General features: G+C 41.9%; 1 protein-coding gene across 1 annotated transcript in view; it reads right to left on the bottom strand.

Moving 5' to 3' along the window:
• The window catches only part of LOC108025365 (ABC transporter G family member 20), a 50,459-nt gene extending 27,525 nt beyond the window's left edge, over nucleotides 1–22,934 (bottom strand). Inside the window, exons 1-2 of the mRNA XM_017095824.3 lie at nucleotides 22,325–22,934; nucleotides 8,367–8,614 (exon numbers count right to left, since the gene is read on the bottom strand). Of these exons, the coding sequence (XP_016951313.1) occupies nucleotides 8,367–8,602 (236 nt within the window). The 5' untranslated portion in view covers nucleotides 8,603–8,614; nucleotides 22,325–22,934. The remainder of the gene's footprint in view (nucleotides 1–8,366; nucleotides 8,615–22,324) is intronic.
• Between the last annotated feature and the right edge of the window lie 1,459 nt (nucleotides 22,935–24,393).

Here is a 24,393-nt window from a genome sequence, read left to right on the forward strand (position 1 = left end):
GCCTCTCATGTAAGGTCCTTGGCCAGGATACGCCGAGTCCTGTGTACAGTGCTCTCCCCCCAACGCCGCCGCCCCCGAAATTCGTTTCATTTCTGGATAATTGCTGCTTGAATTTCAATTCGAACGGCTGGTTGGCAAGGGGGCTGCCTTAAAACGCTGCTGAATGTTCTCGGTTATCCTGCACTTGTCACAGCCTCAATGCAAATTGAATTTCCAGCGAACCAAATTGGGGCGAAAGCCGCTGGCAAGATGTTCTAGCGTTGGGTTTCAACTGGGGTAACCATAAAGGGATAATATGATTCTGGGGATAGGGGTATTAATATCCCCTCGTTAAAAACGAGCTTTGGTAATTCTTTAGAAAGCTTGGGGGCCATAAAGGTCAATACACTTAAGGATTGCACTTAATATTTAATAGGAGAATTTTTTTGAAAATGAAAAAATATTTTAATAATTCCTAAAGAATCTTCTTCTAATAGTATTTCAATGTTATTCCTTTCAAATATTATATGGATCGAACAGCGCTTGCCATGTTCTAGCCATTTTCCCCTACAAAATCAAGTCAAAAGTACCTAAGTAACTGCAGGGCTCCTTGGCAGGGAAATCTATGCGGAAAATTAACATTTTACCTCTTGGGCAGAACTAATTTTCTATGCCACTTAACCAAGGGAGGGGTATTCGGGGCCAGAACTCGATGACGGCGGCTCTGAAATTCCACGGCGTTTCGCCTTCCGGCGCGACCAGCACTTCAGTCCTCTTTCAATCAATTAATTATTGTTTTATGCCGCTCTCAATCCTTCAAAAGGACCAAAAGCAGGGGAAATGGCAGAAAAAAGCTCACACAGAGCAGGAAGGGAACTCCTTGTGTCCTTGGGCGAAGGCAAAAACCAAAGCAGAATGGACGCATACTTTACAATTAATTTGCCATTACGCCGGAGTCTTGAGGCGAGGGAGCTGCGGACTGTGGACTGCGGACTGCCCTCTGCCATTTTTAATCGATTTTCATTACGGACTCGTTGGCCCGGCCAACTGTCCGCCTTTTTCGTCTTGCCTCGCTCGTCACTCACTTGACGCTTCAATTGGCCTCCTCTAAATGGCCAAACAAACTCTCGACGTGGCGCTATGTCCTTCGTCCTTCCCCCTCATCATTCCCCTCGGCGGCCATTGGATGCCTAATTTGACTAATAAGCTGGCCATTGCAACGGCTGTTGAACTTCCGGCGCGACGGGGATGTGGCCGGCATGGCTAAGCCTTCGGCCACTTTCGGTAATTATATGCCAAAACAGTTCAGCGGCGTTGGAGCGCCAGTTGGCTTCCACACCCAAAGAAAATGGTATTTAAAGATTGGGCTTTAGAGAAAAACAATGATGTTTACACACCGCATATATATATTTATAAAATTAAATTAACACCTAACTAGGATTCGAACGTTTTAATTTTTCGTATTGATTTTAAGATACGTGTTTAATTTGGCTTAGAATAATTATACACTTACATTACAATTTTATCAAAGGCAAACAATTTCACATTTTTTTATTTTTGTTATTAATAAATATCTTTTTCTCCTAAATTGATTTTCAATTAAATTGACCTTTTTCTAAGTGGAAGCCCTCCATCATCTCCAAAATTTTAACTCTCTCCGCTCTGATTTCCTTTTGACTGGCCCTTTTCTGTTGGTTCTTCCTTATTGGTTAATCATTTGCCATAAAGATTTTAATTTCCGCTTTTTAATAGGAAAGAAGTCTATCGTTGTGGTTTGGGCTGATGGGGCTAATCCCCGCAACACTCTTTGGGCTCTTTGTTTGCCTTTTGAATATTTTTCAAGAATTAAGCGAGACCGTAATTGGTTTGCCAGCAGCCAGAAGCTGTCAGTCAAGATTAGGCCTTCACTCGAAAAGGGTTTAATCATTTTAATTGTGAAGTTCTACCAAGTACCTCTCCACTCCGAGGGGGATTTCCCTTCATTAGGTTCGTTTAACCTGACAATATCTCGAGGAGCAAACACCAACGACACCGGTGACAAAGCACAAATTACCAAAAGTGATATGATTGCCGACCAAGCAGGGGTAGAGCTAAACTGTTTGACACACTCTCAGCTACTTGAACTTCAAATTGGGCACAACAAATAAGGGACACTAAAAGAAATATCTTTAATTTAGATAGTTATTTACATATCTCTCTGAGTATTATATTTTATGAATTTGAACCTCTTTAGTACGCAACTAAATATCATTTTTCTCCCATAAAATCAACTTAACCATATGCTATTATATCAATTTAGGCCCCTAATGAGCTCCTTAATTTTTATCTGTGCACTCTTGGGTGCGGGCTTATTTGTGCTGGATAATTCGTAGCCACACACGCAAATCGGAGAGCCGCTGGGAGCATTGTAGCTGGTCAAAGTCAAGTGGGGGATCATCGATTGACGGGCCAACAGGGCGTATGAGTTGCTGTTGAAAGCCATTCAATAATTTACTAATGTCTTGTACTCGCACTGCTGTGATTGCCGGCCCATAGCCGAGTGAGAAGGGGAAAACAAATCACATCAATGGCCGACACTGAAATAATAATTCTATTGACGCACTACCTCAGATACATGGGCCCAATTATTTCCCGGGCAGGCAATTTCTTACGCAAATACGGCTGAAAATCACAAGGCGTTCCGCCGTCATCAACAGTATAAGGCTAAACAAACTATTGATTGGCAGGTTTTGTGCGGCCTAATGACCACATGCCATGATGGCCAATACTATTGAGTCCGGTGCATTAAATGTGGATTTGCCTATGCATAAATCGGAGTGTAATTAGTAGATAATGACTTTGCTATTGACCTCAAATATTAACCGACTCGAGTCGAGATAAATTACACACGTGAAGGCAATTGCAGTGTGGGCTCTATGCTGCCAGCTAAATATAGTCTGCAATAAATAAACATAAAGTAGTAATAACTATTTGACCCCATTCTAAGGTAATTAGTGCTTTCATACTTACACCACAATTGTTCTTGGCAAGCGTAACTTAAAACGATTTATGAAATGTTCAATTAGGCAATGGTTTCAAATTCCCCTGCATTTCTCCAAATCAATTACTCTTGGTGATTAGACCTTTTATATGTAACAATTGCTTGACTTGCAGATTTGATTTGTTTGATTTTATATATCATATTTCAGCTTTGCGGTTAACAACCCAGCCTTTGTGGAGGCCAAGAAACGTATCAATAGCAGATTTTACAACTTTGAGTTGCAGCTTTCATTAGCGCCAATAAAAAGACAGTTAATGACCGTCCCTTACGTGCCTGACATTTATCTCTCAAATAATTATAGCCCCATAGCGCTCTGCAGAATGTCGAGCACTCGACCCCAGCCTTGGCCCTGACTTTGCATTGAATAATTCAATAACAATTTACAATCAATTAAAAGCGGCTGGCGGGGATTAAAAATCTCAGACATTGGCCAAGTTTATTATGTGTGCCTGAACTCAATTTAGCGTTACTCATGGTCCATTAATTCGCCGTTTTCATGGTAGGTGCAATAAAGTGCAAAAAAAGAACAGGAAGAGGAGAGCACAACCAAAAGTCGACGCCGTCAAGGACCCAGAAAAAGGGTCACTTCCAGACCAAAAGGCAGCCCGCCAACAGTCTGGACCCCTCTCAACGACCAATTACAACTAAACAGCTTTAATTTAATTTGAGCCGCCCAGCCTACCCCCCTGGAAAGGGGGGTTTCCGACCCCTGGCTGACCCCGTCCCGCCATCCCGCCGTCCCGCCGCCCTGCGACCAAGAACAATGGCGCGGATGTAATGTTCGCATTATGCTCGTTCACAAATTGTAAGCAGCCATTATGTTTCTTCGTGTTGCCCATGTTTCCTCCGCCTCCTCTGGCCCCCCATAGCCGCCCGGCAAGCCCCCTTTTCCCCGGAGCCCCTGGCATTGTAATGCCTTTTGGTCCTGGCAACAGGAGCGGGGGCAAGGGCCGAGGACCCCGCCCCGAAACAGCGCCGTGTTCGCCATTGTTCCAAACCGCTTTGGTCCCTGGCTTTGGCCCGCCCAGTGGGCCCGGGTTCTCGTATGTCAAAATAATGGCGGCAACGGGCAGTCATTGTTATTGTCCTGGTTGTTTTACCTGGCAAAGGATGGCGGCCACATCGTCATCATTATCATCTGGAAAACCCAATGGCGATTGCACGCCCCGAAATGCTGCAACTCTGCTTTTGGGTGTGGCCAAGTGCTTTGGTGCGGCAGTTCCAAAATGCCGAACAATTCTCACGGTTCTCTGAGCTCTTTAAAATGTATCTACGAGTTTGTTTCTGAACGGGTTATCCTTAAGTCTAGTTCAATTTAGTTTAATATCTTAATCAACGTTTAGCAACGCCTTGAAATTTGTGAAGCTTAGGCTATGGAAATTATATTTAAATGCCCAACTTTTAAAGCAGATAATAAATTTTTTTATAATATATACATTATTTTAACCCACTTTTGTTTTTAAAAAAGAAGTAATTTTCTCTGAAAACTTTTAAATGAAATAATTCAGATTAAACTCAAATAACTGTCCAAGTTTTCCCCTAACATTTCCAGTAAAAGAAAATGAAAATGAAAGATTCCAAATATTTGACAGCACTGCCCTTGAGCTGCCTCTTCAATTCCTGCACGTTAGATAAATTTTGTAATAAAGCATGACCAAATGGCGATGCCGATGACGACGACGCTGACCACAAGACAAGACAGAAGATGCCCGAGACGTCGGTTTGGGCCAAGAAAACCTTCAACCTTTGGTCAAGAGCAACAAGTTTGTGGAGTGGGCTGAGAGTGGAAGTTTGTGGAAAATGCTCGAGTGTTGCGGTTTTATTTGCTGTCGTTGCGGGACACTCCGTTTTTGGGGTCAGTGAAATAAAACATTTAATTACTCGCACGAGACATTGGCAATTAGTTGATCAAATTGCTGGCAGCCGTGCCTTGAAGAAAACCACTTTGTCTTTAAGTAATTGAGTGCGGAAATTGGTCTGCGGATGGGCAGGGAAGAGGATTATGAAATCATCAGCAAATTAAGCAGCCCAATGAACTGAGCTGTGCAATTGAAATAGCAGGAAACCACAAGGAACTCTGGCTCTGAACTACGACTGATTAAGGTTATTGTTCTGCTGAAGCGGTTTCAAATTATTTAATTAAAATATAAATTATCTTTGCAATATCTTTGAAAGTAAATAAATATTTTATTTAATTTAATTTGCAAACATACTTGAAGAGCTTCCGGCTCCAAATGATAGTCGAAATTAATTTGTCAAGCTTGGGTCAGTCGAGTTTTCAGCACTCTTCGCTTTATTTGCCTGCCATTGGCAAAACCATTTTTCGCAATTCAATTTATCCCGCCGATGCGCGACTTTTCAATCCGCCAAATCAAACACACTCCGCTGGCCATAAATTCAGCGGCTGCAGAGACCGCGTAATTTCTGCGCTTTATTTATGCATCAATGGCGTGATTTATATGCAAACACTCTGGCCCAGACCACAAACATCACTTCAAGTGTTCATTGTTGTCTACACTTGTCTTGTTTGCCCATCCATGCTGCGAACAGTGTGTGCGTATATGATTTCTGCTCTGTGGGGCCGGGTAGAAATAACTATAATTCATTGCAAATAAAGCAAGAAAAACACAATTATTTATCACGGAGCAGTCAGACACCCGAATGATGGCCCCAGGCTCACCCACCCACCGCCCCTCAGCCACCCACTCCGCCCACCTGCCCCCCTCGCCAACAAAGAATTCAACAGAACAAATGTCAGTCAGCCCACAGACAAAAAATGAAACAGGGGAAGACTGTCTGTGCCGCGCCTACAAAAGCGGCTCAAAGTTTTGGGCGACAACAAAAACACAAATCTTCACGATTTTTTCAACCAATTTTTGTGGGCACTGGAAAAAATATTACAATGTGTTGGAGGTAAACAAATGATGTAAAAAGATGATTATGTAAAGAAATGAAATACAAATATTATTGAATAAAGAAAACAGTATTAAAAAGGGTAATTTCTAAAATATTCAAAAACCATGTAGAAAAAATAACACGTTAATTCTATTATTTGTATTTCTTTCTTTTTCTGTTTAATGTTTTAAAAAATTTTAAATTAAACTATGAAGAGCAAAAACTAGCTTAGTCACGAATATTTGTTATAAAAGACAGAACTATGGAACGAACTATTAGCAATTTATTTCGAATGAATAATATGTCTTTAAAAAACTATTTTATTTAAAATCCTTTTAAAATTACTGAGTAATGTTTAAGGAAAATTTTAGTTTTCAGTGTAAAAGGCTCAGCGTTTTGGGGTGCCGTGACTGACAGCGTGGGCCCAAAAGCTCGGGGAATCACAAAATGTGAGGAAGTGGGTTCGGAGTCCCGAGTCCCGGAACCCAGAGTCCGGAGTCCTGAGGCCGTAGTCCTCTGTCCGGAGTGAGAGTCCGGACGACATATTTTGCGCTAAATCTTCTTGTTCACACTAACGCGCTGCTGACAGTTTTTCTTTCTTCATTTTGGTGTTTCAGTTTTGTGACTTTTTTGGTTTTTTTTCCAGCTGAGCCTCTTTTGTTTGTGGTTGTTGTTGGTTTTTCACAGATTTTCAAGTGTGACAGTCAGTCAGTCAGTGAGTCAGTCGCCCAGGCAGTGTGAAATATCTCGCTAAATGGCCAAAACAAACACCCACATCAAGGCGACGGTTATATCACGGCCAGGCTAAGGCCCTCCCCTCTTTTACGTTCAATTTTGTGGCTGAGTGTGATAGAAAGGTTTTTACCTGGGCGGAGAACAAGATACTTGCTAGGAATTATGGTCAGATGAGTTGTTCTATTTTTCCAAGAAACCGGAGTTAATGTAAAAGGTGCGAGTTGTTGGTTAAATAAGTCATTTTATGTTTTTTCCAAGAATTCTTATTCTTATCTTATTATTCTTAACATCATGTATCGCATGAATCATAAATACAATTATATAGGAAAAGCAGCTTTAAAATTACCAATCATTAAGCAAATTAGCGGACATCTAAAAAAAATGCTTTGAAGTATATCAATTACTTAAAGATCGTTTAACAGAAATTATCTGTAATTCACAACGAACATTAGGAATGATTTAAAAACTTTGTTATTATAAAGAAATTACCCAATGCTACTACAAGCTACTACTCATCCTACACTTAAAGGTAGTTAATGACTTATGAAAAGCATCATATTTTCCGTGGTACTCAAGATGGTCATAAAAGTAACTAGGTACAATATCTGTGAGATGTGGCAACCCCGAATATCGCTTAGACGGGTTTCGGTCTTGGCTTAAAACTGGTTTCTTGTCTCAATGGATGCTGGGGGCTTCCCATCCCATCGACGCTATCTTTTGTTGTTGCCCGCTGTTAATTTGGCAGTTTTTCAAGCGCCGAGCTGACATTGACCCACTTTCGGTCTGTCGACTGCGGCTCATCGTCTTGACCACTTTGCCGCCTCATTTGAGTGTGCGGCTGTGTTCGTTCCTCAGATATTGAGTGCTAATTGCGGTCAGTAACATTTCGCGGCCATTCACACAGCACTCGAACTCGGGCCATACTCGAACAATGGCGAACGCAACTGCTCGATACATCTCGCGGAAACTGCATTTGCATTTCGTTAGCATATAGTACTTTCCGCCCTCGAAAATCCCAATCCTAGTTCCCATTACCCCTCGCCCACTGCCCACAGAGCCCGGCATTTGCATATTCGATTTTGGATTTCGGTCATCTCGATTCTGTGTTTTCGCTTTTGCGGGGGAGGTGCATCTGATTTTTTGTACCCACACGCTTTAATCAATGGCTGGAGCGAGTCTAATGAGCTTAGCTCGGGAAAGGCAAAACAACAAATTTCCATATGCTGGCATTACACAAATCATATCCCCAGCGCTCAATTGGAGAATGGAAACATTCGGTGGGGGAAACTGAACATTTTGGACTTAACTAATAAGCAAAGAGTCACGTAGACCAGCTGTGTGATTTTCAAACTAATTGGGGGTCGCATAAATATTTACAGGTTGTGTATTATGTTAAAATGTTAATAATTGATTGAAAAATATTTAAAATATAAGAGTGGCAGTACCATAATAATAATAATGTTAATAAATCCACTGTAAAAAATGACATATTTTGGATTGCCTCTAGAGGATATATATTAAAGGCAAAAACATTATTTGATGCAATAATTGTTTCATCTGATTGGTAAGTGCCTGTTGTTGATATTAGATCTGATCTTAAAAAGTTTCAACTATAAAAGGCTCTATAAAAAATTGTTATTTGTAACCCAATGAAGCCCAAAACCGACTGCATCTGAGCCCTAGAACGTATATCTTAATCCATTGGATGGGCACTCACATGGATCCCTTGGGCACTGTCATGTTCAGCCCGTCGAGGACGACGTTGGGGTTCTTGCTGCTGCCGTACATCTTGTGGGCCCGCCGCACACAAACCGCCTGCTGGCGGCGCGTCGCCAGCGTCGAGGGCTGTGAGATGAAGAGTCGCCGACGTGCCGCCAGGTCCAGATCGCTGTTGGCCGTCGTCGCCGCGGCAGCTGGCGCCGTTGGCGGTACTCCGTCGGCAGCGGCGTCCATTTCGCGGCGGTCCTGCAAATAGCAAATAGCCCATAAATCGATATTAGTTTGGGTCCTGGCAGTGGACAGCTTTGTCGGAATAAGTAAAACTAAAATTGGCACAGCTCTTGCTCGCGGAGTTGCTGCTGCTGGTGTTGCTGCTGCTGGTGTTGCTGCTGCTGGTGTTGCTGTCGCTGTTGCTGCTGTGCATTGACAAGGAAAGTGAATATCGATAGTGATAGCCCCACAAGACCCACGCAGCAACATCAGCACACGCTGGAAATGGCTGGTTTCATAAAGTATTTGTAAAGCATCTTGGATTTACCATCATTTTAGTACATCTTAAAAATAATATAAAAAAATATTTTTTTTTGGGCTTAAAATTTTTCTTCCTCATAAAAAAGTTTTTAAAAATTTTTACACACCTTTACATCTATTTTAAAAATTATGATTTTCAGTCTGTGCGCTATATTTTCCCATTTTTAGCAACAAAGGTCAAGTGAAACTAAATAAAATCTGAGTAAATTTTAAGAAAGACTTGACAATCTGTAATCCTTTCATTTAATAATATGACTACCTAGGTTGCCATTCTCTGAAATAAATCTAGAAAGTCAAAGTTAGGACAGTGTCATAAGGCGGCAAGATGTTCAAAATGTGTAACTTATATGTTAAATTGGCGAATAATTTTAAGTAATTCCATGTACCTTCAATCACTTATTGAATCTTCGAAAGGGTATCTAAAGTCCCCCTCTGTCAATACCCATTTTTATAGACCCAACCCCGCCTCTGTCACTATATCCCAGCCAAGTTGCAGCATTTGTCGCTGCTGCGCCTTTGTTGTTGGCCGGCTATTTTAGCTAGTGTCGTTGCTGCAGTTGTTTCACAGTTGATTAAACCAATTTTTGTATATCGTCAAGCCAGAACGGAGCATGGCGGAGGGCTTAGCCTCGTGATGGATATTGCTGTCATGTAGATGCGACCCCTGACCCCTGACCCTTGCGCTGTTTTTCGTGCGGCTGCTGGTCGCTGGCTGGCTGGGCATTGCCCATTTTTGGCTCGAACGAAATCAAATTTTGAAAATGGCTCCGCTTGTCGCCAGAGACCCCGATGTCCCGATAACCAGTTTGCAGTGTCCAGAGTGCCCGGGATCCACTGTCCACCACCATTTGGCCATCTCTTTGCCACTGCCCTCGCCCGAGCGCAGTAGCATTTGCCAGTTAACGACAATTTGGCCAAGTGCTTTGGTAGTTGCTTTTTATTTTCATTTTCATTCGAAATTGACATTTTGCTAATCGAAAATGCAGCAAACAATTTGCCAGCTTGGGCAAAACTTTTGCAATTATTTTGCACAGCTCAACGGAAAAAACAATGTGGATGGGCTGCGGAGGGCTAAGGAAACCGAAACAAAATCCAAAGCCCGATGCCATTTATTGATTTACTTCTCACTAACAATAGGCAGGGCCAAGGCAAATAAATAAAAATAAAAATAAGCATAACAACAACCCAGTAACGGAAACAACAACTGACGGGATGTGGTTGACTTGGCCTGGCTTTCGGTGCTCCTTCGCTTCTACTCTGTTGTATTTCAGTTCGGTTCGCTTTGGTTTGGTTTAGTTTTGGCTTTTTTGGCCAGCACCGAGTGCAAGAAATAAACTTTCTTGATAAATGACTTCAATGTAATTAATTTCTGCTCAGCTCTGCCGCTTGCAGCCGAAAAATGGAGGCAGGAGCCAGACAATTCCCTGGTTTGCTGGGGTTTGCCGGGGTTCGCTAGGCGGTGGGATATGGTCTGGCATCCTGGTACTCTGGTGTTTTGCGGTTACCGAGCGCCTCATGAGCTATATGCTGTCACTGCTAATGTTGGTGGGTTTGCCCTCTGGCATTTCAATTAAGAAATATTGTTTAAACATGTAAGTGGCCGAGGCCAGTAGCTGGATGGCAGGAGCCATCATCCCTTTCGTCCCGATGATGATGATGCAACTTTAGTGCTAAGCTGATTATAACTGCAAGTGGATATACACTCACTCACTATACATTCACTGCGGGAGCCACAGCTGTGGAACTTATTGCTCATCCGCCCTGTGGTTCGGCCAACCGCTCACAGACTTCAATGTTAATTAACTTGTTTTTAATCCAATTAATATGCACAGCACACAAGACCAATGACCAAGGGGACTTTGGATGAATCTTGGCCTCTAATTAAAACTTTTGCTCCGACCCAAAAGGAATTTAATCAAAGAAATGCAAAACCAAGAACACACATAGCCACTCCTCACTCCGGACACATTGTAATTGTAATATGCAAGGTCCTGCGGCAAAAATAATAGTTGATAATGGGGAATGGAAATTTGAGATACATTGTGGCACAAGGAGAAGGCAAGTATCATCGATGAATTCTTGCTTTATTAATTAAAAATCACTGGATGGCTAATAATCACATTTTCAGTATCTTATAACTACTTCACTGAATGTTTATATGTCTGACTAGTAGTCATACAATACATAATTATTGACGTAAATTTATGTTCTCATTTAAAGAGCTATAAAGTTTCATAAGACTTTATGCTTTTTAAGGTAGTTATAACCAATAAAATATATGATGTAACAACACTCTTCATTATTAGTCATCAAAATATTTATATTTCTACCTTTAATGGTTTTCTTAAAATATTTTTTTAAATATATGTAAATTAAAGCTGAAGCAAGTATTTTATGAGCTTAAAGCTCATTACCTTGCCTATTTAATATTTTACAAATTATCCAACTCGCATAGGTCATCTCTGGAACCCCAACTATAACCCCTGCTGTGAAAGCGGAGATTGCCTGGAAGTACCAGACCAACAATAAAAGTTTGCTGCAGTCATTTTTCAAGGCCCGAAAGAAGGGTGTTAGTGGCAAGGTCCCAACCCGTGCCGGTATCCTTTAATGTAATAAAGGGAAACTGCTCTGCGGTGAATCTTTAAACTTGGCCTTGCCATGGCCATATCGCCGAAACGCCAGATACAAGATACCAGCTACGTGTGCCTGCACAGATTTGTATCCGCATTCTGAAAGTCTTTATGGGCTTTTTTTGCAGCCGTTGGCAGAGGCAGGCGGAAATAAATAAAATCACACATAGCACACCGGATAAGCCCAAGGAACGGGCAGAAGGAAGGGGCACCGGGGGCACAGGTGCGCACATGCATGAAAGGTAAAATATGTTTATACAAAATAAAGGACCCGAACAAAGTTTGAAGTTCGGCAGCATAAAGAAGTGCAAATTGTTGCGTGTTGCGATTGTATCTATCGAATGTGAGCACACGAAAGCTATTTCCTGCCAACAAATATAAACGCCGCAATAAAAAGGAACGACGACTTCAATGGCACTGGCTACGCCCATAAAGCAGGCGCGACAATGAGTCGAGGGGATGCCAAAAACTTTTTTGGCCAAAACAAACAACAACGGGGGCCAGAACAACAAGAAAACACGGGGGAACAGGGAAAAAGTTGTAAACTGAAATGATTATCTGGTGCCTGACACTTGTCTAGCCATAGATACACGTATCTCGCCATGCGGGGATTTGTTTTTAGGCAGGTAAATAACCGAAATGCTTAACCCCGCACGGAATGCGAGTCACATCTTCCCCGGGCATTTGCTTTAGTGCGTTTTTATTTGTGCGCACAATGTGTATTATCCATGAGAATTTACGACTGAAACTCGATCTTTGTAGCATTTATGGGGTGTGTTTAGAGTTAACTAAGCATTCCGTTGCAGATACGTACGGATTTACCATTAGGATTAAGTAATCCTTGCAGATGGGTATCAGTATCGAAGGCGAAAGTTGGCAAGCATTTTATTTTATATAATAAAAAGGGTTTTGAACACGTTAAAGATGCCTTTTATCACTCGACCTTTATTATTTTCGTTTTTATATGAATCTATACTATGAATAAAATGCATTATATAGCAAGATATACATGTTAATCTAACATTATTATACAAAATAAAATTATTTTTCGCTTTCTTAAATATGCTTTGATGAATTATTAGCTTATATATTAGTACTTTTATTTTATAAATTATTATCTCTATATCAGTATCTCTTCCTCACATAATTTTTATAAAAATATATGTTTTTGAAATCCGAATCCCTTGCCAATAAATTCTCCCCTAAATCAATTTTCGTTTCAAAAACTACACAGCACTCCCGTCTGCCTGAGTGGATCACTTGATGCCCGGGCCCGGGCTTCCAGCACATTAACTGTGTGCTTTGCCACGGGTCCGAGCTCGAGGTTGAGGCCAGCCGGAAATGGGTCAATGACAGGCCCCAAATCTTCACTTAGTCATTTGCATACACAATGTATGCAAAGCGATGGGACAACTCTTTGCAGACTAATAAATATTTATGTTTATTTTTGGTTTTGCACATGCGGGCTAAAAAAACGAATTTCCACAACATTTTACGCTCAATAAATTTGCCCAGCAAAAATTCCGCCGGACAGCGCCGAAAAATGCGCTCATGTGTTAGTAATGCCCACAAACAGACTCGCACACAAAGAAGTAAAACAATTTCCCAAATAGTTAGCAAATAATTCGCAACAACCCATTCTGCGCTCTCGGTGAGCTGCAAATGTGCAAATAATTTGGGCACAAGTCAAAGGAGGAAGCCGCTTCTTCTTGTTTGGGCCAACTCGGCTGTGGGCCGTAGGCCATAAACCGTTTAACATAATTTCCCTTGGCCACATTGTGTATACGCCCCGTGTGCTCAGCCGCAGACGAGCAGGAAAATTGCATTGGCAAACAGGCTTAAACGGCTAATAACAAATTGTTTGCATTTAAAATCCATTTTCACATAATTTTCGAGCTCCTAAAAATTGAAAGGCTGTGCTGGCGCACAACTTAATCAGTAGCTCTGGCACACGATTTGCTGTGTGTAAAACCCACTACTCGAGAAAAACTGGGGCACACATGCTGGAATATTTGTTTGCCGGCTTTAATTTTACATCCTGCTGGGGAAGCCGAAGCAAGCCAAGCCAGCAAAATATAATTCAGAAATCCAACAAACAATTTCCTGGGTGTAACCGCAAAATGTTCGAGCTTGTTGAAACGGCCAGAAATGTTCATAGATCGTTTGTTATGCTCGTCGGTACGGTTTGGTTTTGCCAATGTTGTTATTATGTAGCCTGGGATTTGGCTGTGGGTGGCCGGGCTGAGGGCCTTCTCTTAAGCGCTTTTGTATTTAATGAAGCCTATTTTTCTTACCGAACATGAACCGCAATTATTACGAGTCATTAGTTGCCTGTTTTCCTGATGGAAAAGAGCCTGTTCTAATGCACAACGAAGGGTTTATGTGGGCTGCTATCACAGATAGTGTTTGTTGGCCAGGGGAAAAATACTACATAATGTGGAAAGTGTAACACAAACACATTTCACGGATTAAAATCAAAAAGCAGATTAACAAAACTACAAATCAATTTGACTTCATAACACGTATGTGCAGGGATTAAAGTTTAATTATATTGCAATCTTTTTTCTGCCACAAAAAATTCAAGAATTAATCCGCATTAAATCAAAAAAAGGTCTTTTTAAACTCGCTTTCCTCACAGTGCAGAGCCTTTCCAGTTATTCAAACCTGCCCCATTTCGAGTAGCATACATTTGTGAGTTGCCAGCTGTTGCATAAGACATGTGCATAAATACACTGAGGCAAAAGCCCGCCCACTCCACCCATTTCGGGCCCAATTAAGCTGTCACAATGCCGGTGGAAGGCCGTAACCCGCCCAGTCATGAGCGTATTTTCGCAGCCGATGCCATGGGTATTCGCAATTTCCTTCTGGCCTGAGTCAGCGCATTTGCCGGCGCTCTTAATTGAAAATTGTGAATTTGTGAATTCAAAACTCTAGTTTACAGCTGCCTGGGCGGAATCGGCATGTTCGATGCGATGCAATAACGTCGGAGTGCGGGGCACAGGGCCGCGAAATCAGCTTTTGACAAATAACTGATCAGGCAGGCGAATCGGCGGAATGGTTCGCTGATTGCAATTAAAACATGTTGCCAATGCAGAGCAGCGTTTCGAAGAGCCTTTGCCAAGATATAGAACCGAAAAACAATGGTGGCCTTTTGCCTGAAACGAAACACTTTATAATTACACGCTAAGCCTGTGATCCGATTTCAATGCAATCTGCCTGGCAACCTCACCTCAGTGCTTCCAATTGCATTAGCAACTCAACAAATAGTTCTCTTGAAAACCGAGCTGATTGCTCTCTAATTGCAGTGCAAATTGATATTCGAATGTAAGTGAGGCACAGATACTTTGCAGGCAATTAATTGTTATATTTCCTAATTGCCTGGGTGGTGGTCACCTTTTGCGTGAACTTTCACTGCATATGCCTTGGCATCGCCTGATTTGTGCACTCTGAACCCCAGGAAATTAGCAATTGCCGGGCAATTACCCACCGTATTCCATGACTACTATAAGCCGGCAATCAGCTTATACAACACTGGAACACGGGACTTTGGCACTGGTCGGCTCTCGACTCAAGAGTGACCTCTGCCGACTTATCGCGAGCCGCGCTGCACCTCGAGGAATGTGCATCCCCGAGAGGCAAACAATGAAGTCATCGTTGGGGATTTAAGATAAGTGGAGGAGCCTATGCCTTATAAGCCAAGAGCCCAATGGATCCGCCCAGTAGTCTAGAGCTGTCCACTTAGTCACAGTTTGGTGCGAAAAACCGGATTCCTATGACAGATCTGTCGTAATTCGAGGGTCAGCCGAGGTTGCACTTTGAATAGCCGTTGCCGTTTCGCAAGTGCCATAAACTGGGCGCTCGAGTGGCAAAGTTTCCGTATCTTTGACTTACGACTCCACGCCACTTAAGGCCTGCACTTGGCAATGAATATGACCCGTTGTTTGCCCACATGGAAAATACTAGTAGCAAGTCATTTGAACACTCAGAATAATAACTACCTAGGTTATTAAATCGTATTTTTCAATTTGTTATCTGAGAAAGCTTAAAGTACAAGTAGTTAAAACTGGGTGACAAAAGTTAACCTGACACTGTGAAATAGGCCTTAAAAGCCCTTATCATTTCTCCACTCCTTTAAATCTTTACTTATTAAATCCAAGTTAATAAACACCCATTTTCTCCCACTGCACAGACGTCAGCATCAGTCGCATGCGGTGCGGGCTAATATGAAATGCAAATGATTGCAAAATGTATGCAATTTGGACACACCCATTAAATTAAATATAAACACTGTGATATATCCATGGAAATCCAGAAGCTTCAAGCATGCGAATGCGATTTCTATTTATGAGCACGGGCTGTGTGTCTCCGACTGGGTTCATAAATTTTCCAGCTTCCAATTGAATGGAATCGCATGTGCGCAATGTCCGGGAAATTGGCTAAGGTCAGTTACTGGGCCATTGCCATTGCATAAGACAATGTCCGCTGGCCAATGCCGTGGCAGAGGGATTGCATCGTGATTTCACCTCTCAGTCGGTGATTTTCACACATTCCCAGCAGTTTTTCCCACACCCTCGCCATCCAAAGGCCCCCAAACACGTTGAAATATTTATGTCTTTGCATATTTCACCGACACATTTGCACTTGACAATAACAACAGGGAGGAACAAGCAAAGCAGTCGCTGGCTCGTCGGAGCATGACAAGGATTAGCGTGGAGGGGATGACTAGGACCAGGACTACAAGGACCTCAAGGACGAGGAGGGGCAGGGCGACGATGACGACGATGATGATGATGATATTGTAGTCCTGGTGCTGCTGACAATCACTGCAGAAGGGGAAAGGCGCCTAGTTGCACCGAGAACAACCATCAACAGTAGTCAGAACTACTTAGAAAATTCAGTAAAGTTGGGAAATTCTGATAATTATCTACCTGGCGTCACACCTAAATAGATTATTGGTGCTTTAAAACCAACTGGAAAAACAGTATATAATGATTTTGAAAACCCTTAAAAAAGTAATAGATAATAGAGCTTAAAGTCTACCATATTACTTTCTTATTCTTTGAATAAATAAAGTAAATTTATGCCCAATTTGTATTTTATCTCAGTGTTTAGGAGCCGCTTCAGAGGCAAACCCTCGAGACGCTGGCGCCGCCGCCAGCAGCATCAAGACATAAAGTGCATTGCGTCTGGGTGGCTCTGTGGGCGGATGTATCTGGATATCGGGGAGCGGAAAGTGGGTTATTTCGAGGGCTCAGGGGCTGGGTTTGGGTATCATCAGACAGCAAATAACATGGCAGATGCAACTGCAGAGGCAGCTGCAGCTGCACACAAAGTGTTGCTGTTATTTGTGCGACAAACGCAACACACAGCCGGGGGAAAACAGGGGCAGATGGGGGCTAGAACAAATCTGCGTGACACCGACAATCACTTTTCAGCCCTGCAGTTCGCATAAACAAACAAGCTGAGCGGGGAAAAGCGGAAGACCGGGAAAAGCAGGGAAAGGCGGGAAAGGCGGCTCACATTGAACTTTCGGGTAAATCGATCAAGTATACGCCGTGTGGTAAGCTGCAAAACTTCAAGTCAAAATGCTGGCAAACACACCCAAAAAAGAAGAACGTAGGGTTTCAAGGCCCTCAACTGTTTAGCATTTATTTGCATACGAGGAGGAGATTGCGCGCCCGCTTGTTTGCTCTTTTCTGGCTGAGTGTGTAAATATTTAAAGGCTTTTATTGCTTTCCTCCTGGCGGGGCCAGAATTTCCATTCATATTCGTGAATGGCAAATGCAGACACTGGGCAAATTATGGCCTCTTCCAGGCCTTAAAGACCTTTTAAGGCTTTCCGGGCTGCTCCCCGGGGCACAAGGGCAAGAAAGTCGTCCAATCGAAACGACAATTAATTGGCTAAAATAAATATTCAACGACAAAGGGTCTCCGAGGTCTTTTAAAACAGCAAAATGAAGGAATAAATAAAGGACAGCAAAGCGAGCGTCAAATGCACATGAAATGCACAAGTCAAAAGCCATTTTGTTGTACCATAAAAATGAAAATACAAATTTATTTGATTGCATTTTTATACACATAGCTTTGTCTCCGTATAAACACAGTTGTGTTTAAGACACTACAGAAATATAAAAGCTTTAAAAATATTGTATATATAAAAAGTTTAAAAATATATATAAATATAAATATAAACGGTACTATTCTCTTACGTATTATGAAAAATTTCTTGAAATATTTTATTTAGTTTTCATTTGGTACTTTTAAGTATCTCACAATCCTTTGTGTCCAGCTGCTTCCAAACTGAGCACAACTGTGTGTTCCTGGCCAAAGGTAGCTTATAGGTATAAATAAATATTGGTGACAAACGTTTTGTGCTGCTCGCTTTATTTCACTGTTTGCATTGACTGTCGCCAGCAATTGTTTGGCTATGATTTAACTAACGAATAAAAAGAGCACAGGGTTTTTAATATTTTTGCGGGCCTTGGTAATTCGTTCGCCTGCTTTCAGCGTTTAATTTGTATTCTTTTATGGAGTCTGCATTGTGGTAATTAACAGACGACCTCATGCGAGCTGCAGACTTCGGTTTCGGTTTACGGTTTGATGTGTGAATTGTGGAAACATTTTCCAAACAATTATGCACAGATTTCCACGCTCGTTTTCAAGGTCCACACACCAGTTTTCAACTGTATTTTCAACTAAATTTAGTCAACAGACGGCCAGCAACAATGGCAATAACAATTAAAAATGCGCTGGCATTGCATTTTATTCGGTTTAACAGTTGAGCGCTTTTGGGCCAAAAGCAAACACTGCACTGCCAAAAAAGGGGGGCCCGAACGGGGTAAATGAAAAATAGATGGCAGGGCAAAGCTGTGATCCAATTTCAGCTCCGAGTCGGGCTTAGTTGCTTAGTCAACTTTGCCGGGTGAGTAATCGCAAACTGAATTCTGTTTCACTTGCTACACTTCTGGGTTTTCCCCTTTATGCCTGGCCAAAACCACTAGCCAAAAGGCCAGTCTCTAAGCGGCTTTTAGCCGGGAGAAGCGTTCAAGTGTCACTTGAAAGAGTCATTAACCCGGAATAATCTGTCGGCAGTGACTTAAGGAGTCGCCTGCCGGCGGGCTGGTAGAGTACACTTTTCAATTAAGCCCAAGCCGGGGACAAAAGGAGATTAATTAAAGTGTTGCAATAAAGAGTTCCCTCAATGTCAGCGATCTGTAAACCCTTGAAAATCATGTCATCACATTTTTCGACTCCATCGTCGCTTGAAAAAAGCCCAGAATTCCGCTTGCCAAATGAAATCACAGCCCATCGTTTGGCACTTCATATTCCGTGTGCCCCTAGGAGACCGATTCCGTACCCCCAAACTCCCGGAAAAAATATCTGAAAAACAAGCTTTGAAATGAAATGCAAATGGGGGAGCCCTAAAAAAGCGTTGCAATGTCGGAATGAAAAGCGGCTACATATGCCTGTTTATATGCAAATATTACTCGTACATATGTGCGTAAACATTTGGCAATTACTCGGCACCGGAGCGGTGTCTTTGTATCTTTTATTTCTGCTTTTTTTTGGCTGCCTGGAGGCCGCTGTTTGTTCTATTTGCTGATATACAAATAAGTTTGCAAAATGTATGTGTGACCTTCCGTCTCGCTTTGCTTTCGGCGGAATTTCAATTTAAATTCTGATTAAATTTCAGTGCGCTTCAATGCAGAAAGTCGTCGCATATTTTTTATACTTCATGCATCTGTACACCATTTATTGATTGTTGTGCAGAGGAGCCTGCCAGATTTTTGCTCACTTTCGCCACTGTCAACGGTCCCTCTAAGCTGGCATTTGTTATGCAAATTTATTTTCGATTACTTGTTACCAAAGATTTGCCCGAGATTATGCAAATGCGTCGGGGGAGAGGGCCCAGTATCTATCTCGGCCCATAGATCTACATTATTGCTTCCTTACAAGTGGCTTATTACTGTTAGTGTTTGTCGGCCGTCGGGAAGTCGGATAAACGTTGCAAATGTGACGAGCAGGGAAACTTTGCATATTCCCATCAAGGTTTTTGGCGGCATAAAAAAGCGATGAGTCGGAAAAGCTACTCTCTGTTTATCGGTGAATAGGAAGCCATTGATTTCGCATCGAAGTCTGCTTTATTTCGCAACATGTTTTGTAGGGGCATTTGCATAATTGATTTTACTTTCCTGCTCAAATGCTATTTACAATAATTAAACTCGACTGATTTGTGGGTTGCGAAATGTGCAAATTGATTTTATTGATATTTATTAATGGGCCAAGACAGTGACGAAGTAGGGCAATGCGTATTTTTAGGGCTTACTCGAATGGAAGAAAAAAGTGTGTATTTAAATTTCTACAAACATATGCCTAGCCTTTCTAGTATACATATTTTTGTAATATTTGAAAAGCAATTATGCCACTTTTTACCACCTTTTTGTAGGGCATTCTTTAGCCTCCCACGCGCTGCTCATTTATTATGATGTTTTTCAGTTATCTGACACTTTTTGCAAATAAAATCAAACAAATAAATTAAATTTGCCGCAGACTTTTGGCTGACGTTTTTTAATGTTTCCCCCGATCCATGAAGTACGACTTTGATTGCATTCGTGGCTCCGTGTCTCGTGCCGGAAAATCGAACAAAAAGTGCCACACAAATGAAAAGGAAAATGCATTTATTTGTATTTGGTTGAATATTTTTATTGGCGGTTACCTTTGGCTCGCTGTGCGGTCGTTTAATTGAATAATTATATACGCACACATACCAACTGCAAATGGCAATAATTTTTTGCTACTCGGCTCATATCGATTCGCATAGCTTGTAAATCAATTGCCATTACATGTGCATCCGCTGGATGGCATGCAAATGTAACAAATGGCCAAAACGCCGATGCGCCTTGACAAACTCAATAAAAGCGGGTTGTCACAGAGAGCAAAAAAAATGGGAAAAAATGGGGAAAAAATGGGTAAATGGGGGGAAATGTAAAAACAAAAACTGGCCATATATAAATAAATAATTGTGCATCAGCTTGGCGTTAATTGCACTTTAAAAAGCCCCAAACAAGTGCCGAAATGGCAAATGCAATTTATTGCCGTCGGCAATTGGCAGCTAACGAGTGCTTCAAATTGAACACGGATGCACTAATTAGAATTTTTGGCCAAAACAATTAGCAATTTAAGCGGAATTATTTCAATTTACCGAAAAAACGCGACCCGAAAGCGGTGGAAAAGTTTTATTTAATTTCCGCCGATCGAATTGGCAGCTGATGAATGCGAATTCTATTACTCATGCTCCGACAAAGTCACTGGGCAGTCATTGTTTATTGACTTGTTATGGGCAAAGCTGATTTTTAATGAAATGCGAAAAGCGAGTTTGTGTCGCTCACTCTGACTTGCAAGATCTTCAAGAACTTTGCGAGCGCGGATCTGGATATTTCTCGGCGACTTTACGGCTTTCCCTGCGGAATTGGACAAAAAACGGCCATACTCTGTAATGCTTTTCTGAGTGAGTCACTTGATTTCCCCTTTTGTGCAACTCATGTGAAATAATTAATTTAAGCAGGCGCCTTGACCAACATTAATTGCATAATTTTCCATTAGCCCGGGCATAGCATATGAATTAGTCAGGATTTAGTGCCGCCTCTTTTAGGGCCTCCTCTTTAAATTTAATCACTGAACTTTGCGGGTGCATTTCCATTTCAACCTTTCTGCTTTTTTCCCCTCATGTTTTTTCCGCTGAGCAGGTCAAAGTTAACTAACGAGTCGAGTTTTGCGGTTTTAATTGTGCCAAGTAGCGCGGCCACCTCGGTTATTGTTGTTGTGGCAACTTCATTGTTGCGGTTTGTGGTAAATTTTGGAAAGGTTAAGTACCCGGTTAGAGGCAGCAAATTAAATAATTACAAGCGACTGGCGAAGAGCCAGAGGCAGGGCTTTTCGCTTAAGAGCTGTCCTTCATGTATCCACAACTGTTGGGAAGAAGACACTAGTCTGGCTTTTATGAGCAAACTCTAAAAAACTGTGGTTTCTTTCTCTCAGCTTAATGGTTAATTTAAAAGTTTCACAGCCAATAAATTTGGTGGTATTTTCATTCCCTTCTCTGTCATTACCTTTTCATAATTATATTATTTTTCATTTACTTAAAAACTTTTAAGGTAAACATGACTGACATAATGTTTTATAACTTTATATCTAATGCAACTTGAAATGTATTTAATTTTCAGTGCTTCTGTATTTATGTAAAATATTTAATAAGAAACCATATTATATATTTTAAATTCATAGTTGCAATATTTATGGCTATCCCAACAGGCATTTTTAGATATATATTTTCAGCTTAATTTGATATTGTCTGTTAATTTTATCTTCTTAAAATGTGGCTTATCTCCCCGGTAAACCTTAAATCATTCCCCACATTTTTAATTCGCTGCGACGCTTTGTCAAAGTATAACAAAAGTCGCGTCGAGCTGAAAGGTTCAAAAAACGCGAGACAAAAGACGCAGCGCAAAAGCAGCAGCCCCAGCAGCACCATCGCATTCATTTGGAGATTCAGCTTCGGCTGAGTTTGCATTTAAAGCCGTTGCTGTTGACCTTGGACTGCATAAATCGAATTGGAGCAGGTCGTTGACGAGCTGCTCTTTCCGCTGTATCTTTTGGTTGTATCTTGTTTTCTTTGGGGAACGCGAAGCCCTGCATTATCCGGGCATCCTTGAGCTGCTCGAGTGGGGAATTCCCCGCAGCATCCACTCGAGCCCTTGGCATTTTAATGGCAAGGAGGCCGTTGGCCTGCGGTTACCTGTTTCCTGGGCTCCTCGAGGTTCTTCGACTGCAGCAGCTGCTTTTACTCCACGAATTTGCAGGAACTGTGTGCTATTGGGTTTCCTCGAATTTTTATTTGTTTCTATTTCGTTTTTTGCTGACTAACTTTTGGCTTTGCGGCTGGCAAAGTCAACAGAAACGTAAAGAACACGTTTGCTTTTAGTTAACCTGTTTTGGCAATGCCCAAAGATTGCGATTGAGCAAAGATTGAGCGGACACAGATACACACAGACGCACAGGCACTATTGCCGACTAGACGAAGCGTGGTTGTTGTTTTGAATTTTTGTTTTACTTGCACAATTAGCCAGCGGAAAAATTACCACACTGAGATGGATTTGAAAGCTGCACTGCACAATAGTCGCCGCTGAGGTTGGCTCACTCACCACGCAGCTGGCAGAAAAAAAGCGATCTGCAAATTGCTCTGATTTATGTCAAGACGAATAAACACCGAGCGCGCAAAGCCACACTTAAGGTTTCTTAACACTCAGCTCAGGTTCTCGGCTCTGTTCACTTGATTCACTGAGGCGTTTCCGCGTTTGGCTTCTCGACTCGCCGACGACGTCAATTCAACTGATCAGCCCACCGAAACCGACTTCGCCGCGCTGACAGATCGCCCAATTCGAAAATAGCATCGGCCGTATCGACGGCGACGTCGGCAGAGGCGTCTCTTGTTTAAGCCGTGTTTATAAAGCCGTCTAAACGAGCCGTCTAAAAGATCAAAATAGTAAGTGGAGTGGTCTGACTTCTATGGCGAAGCTGTTCCCACCTGCACAGCACAGGTGGGAACGGATCGTGGGCTGGTAGGTGTCCGTGCTTAGAGCTTTGATCGTGGGACTTAGGGTTCTGGCATTAGCTAAGGTTATGATTATTTATAGAAGATGATAGTAAGAACTTTCTATTGGTTTCTAGTCCTTTTCTTAAGTATTTTTATAAAGGCATATAAAATATATTTAGATTATCTTATTTTAATTTTTTTTACATTTTTATTTAAGGAATTTAGGATACTAAGGCCGACATACACAGAAAAAGAAGAAACCACAGTGCTTCCCTTTTTTAGTAGTATGAATATTTTATAGTATAGTATAATATATGGCAAGGAAATTTGAGTTTTAAATATTTAATTATTTTTACATTACCCACAATTCCAAAATAAATCAAATGATTCGGCAACTCACTGAAGGGTATACTTTTCGATTCTGTGTTTTGTGTTAAATAATTATATCAACCATTCAGTCTTTTTCCTGCTTATTCAAACTTACGTAACTAACATGGCCCCTCCACCAATGCAGCTAGTTCTCTGAAAGGACTCCCCTAACCGAAAACTTAATAAACGTTTATCATGTATTGCATTGTGCCCCAACCAAAACCCACAAAGGGCGATAAAGGCAGCCGTGCCGTTGGCCAAATGCGACCTCCGGCCCCCGAGATTGGCTTATGTGCGTTCGGCACGCAAATCGGTTATTAGCCATAATGCATACGTATTCTATACAGACTCGAATTTGTATATACATCGCACATTTTCGATGGTGCATTGCTGGGGCCGTCTGATTATGGCCCGATCCCACAAGCCGGCCCTTTGTTCGGGCCTGGACTCAGAGATAAGCAAGCCTCGGGCCCATTTGTACTACTAACTGGAACAACAGCAACAGCAAAAAAATACGAACGGCAAACAAACTGTCTATTAGTTATTGTTGTTTGATTTGCAAAGCGTTTGTCATTTGTTAAATAAATTGATGGCCATTGCGGACCTCTTGGCAAATAGCAAGTAAATACGGAAAGGGACACAAGTGGCTGGAATGGCCATAAAGCTAATATTGGGTTTATGATTTAAGGCTGGCCCCGAAAATGGCCCCATTGTTCGCCGTTTCATCGGGAACTTTAAACTCTGGCAGGCTGTCAGGAGGCCTCGAAAGCAGCAGCAGCTAAGCATGACAAACGCCGGGGCGTCTCGGGAGGACACCCCTCCATTATCCCGCACAATCATCAGCTGTCAGTGCAGTGAGTTGAGACTTCAGCCACCAAAAAACCAGTCTGCAGTGCCACCAA

This window comes from Drosophila biarmipes, chromosome 3R, assembly GCF_025231255.1.
Source record: "Drosophila biarmipes strain raj3 chromosome 3R, RU_DBia_V1.1, whole genome shotgun sequence".
Classification (NCBI taxonomy): domain Eukaryota; kingdom Metazoa; phylum Arthropoda; class Insecta; order Diptera; family Drosophilidae; genus Drosophila; species Drosophila biarmipes.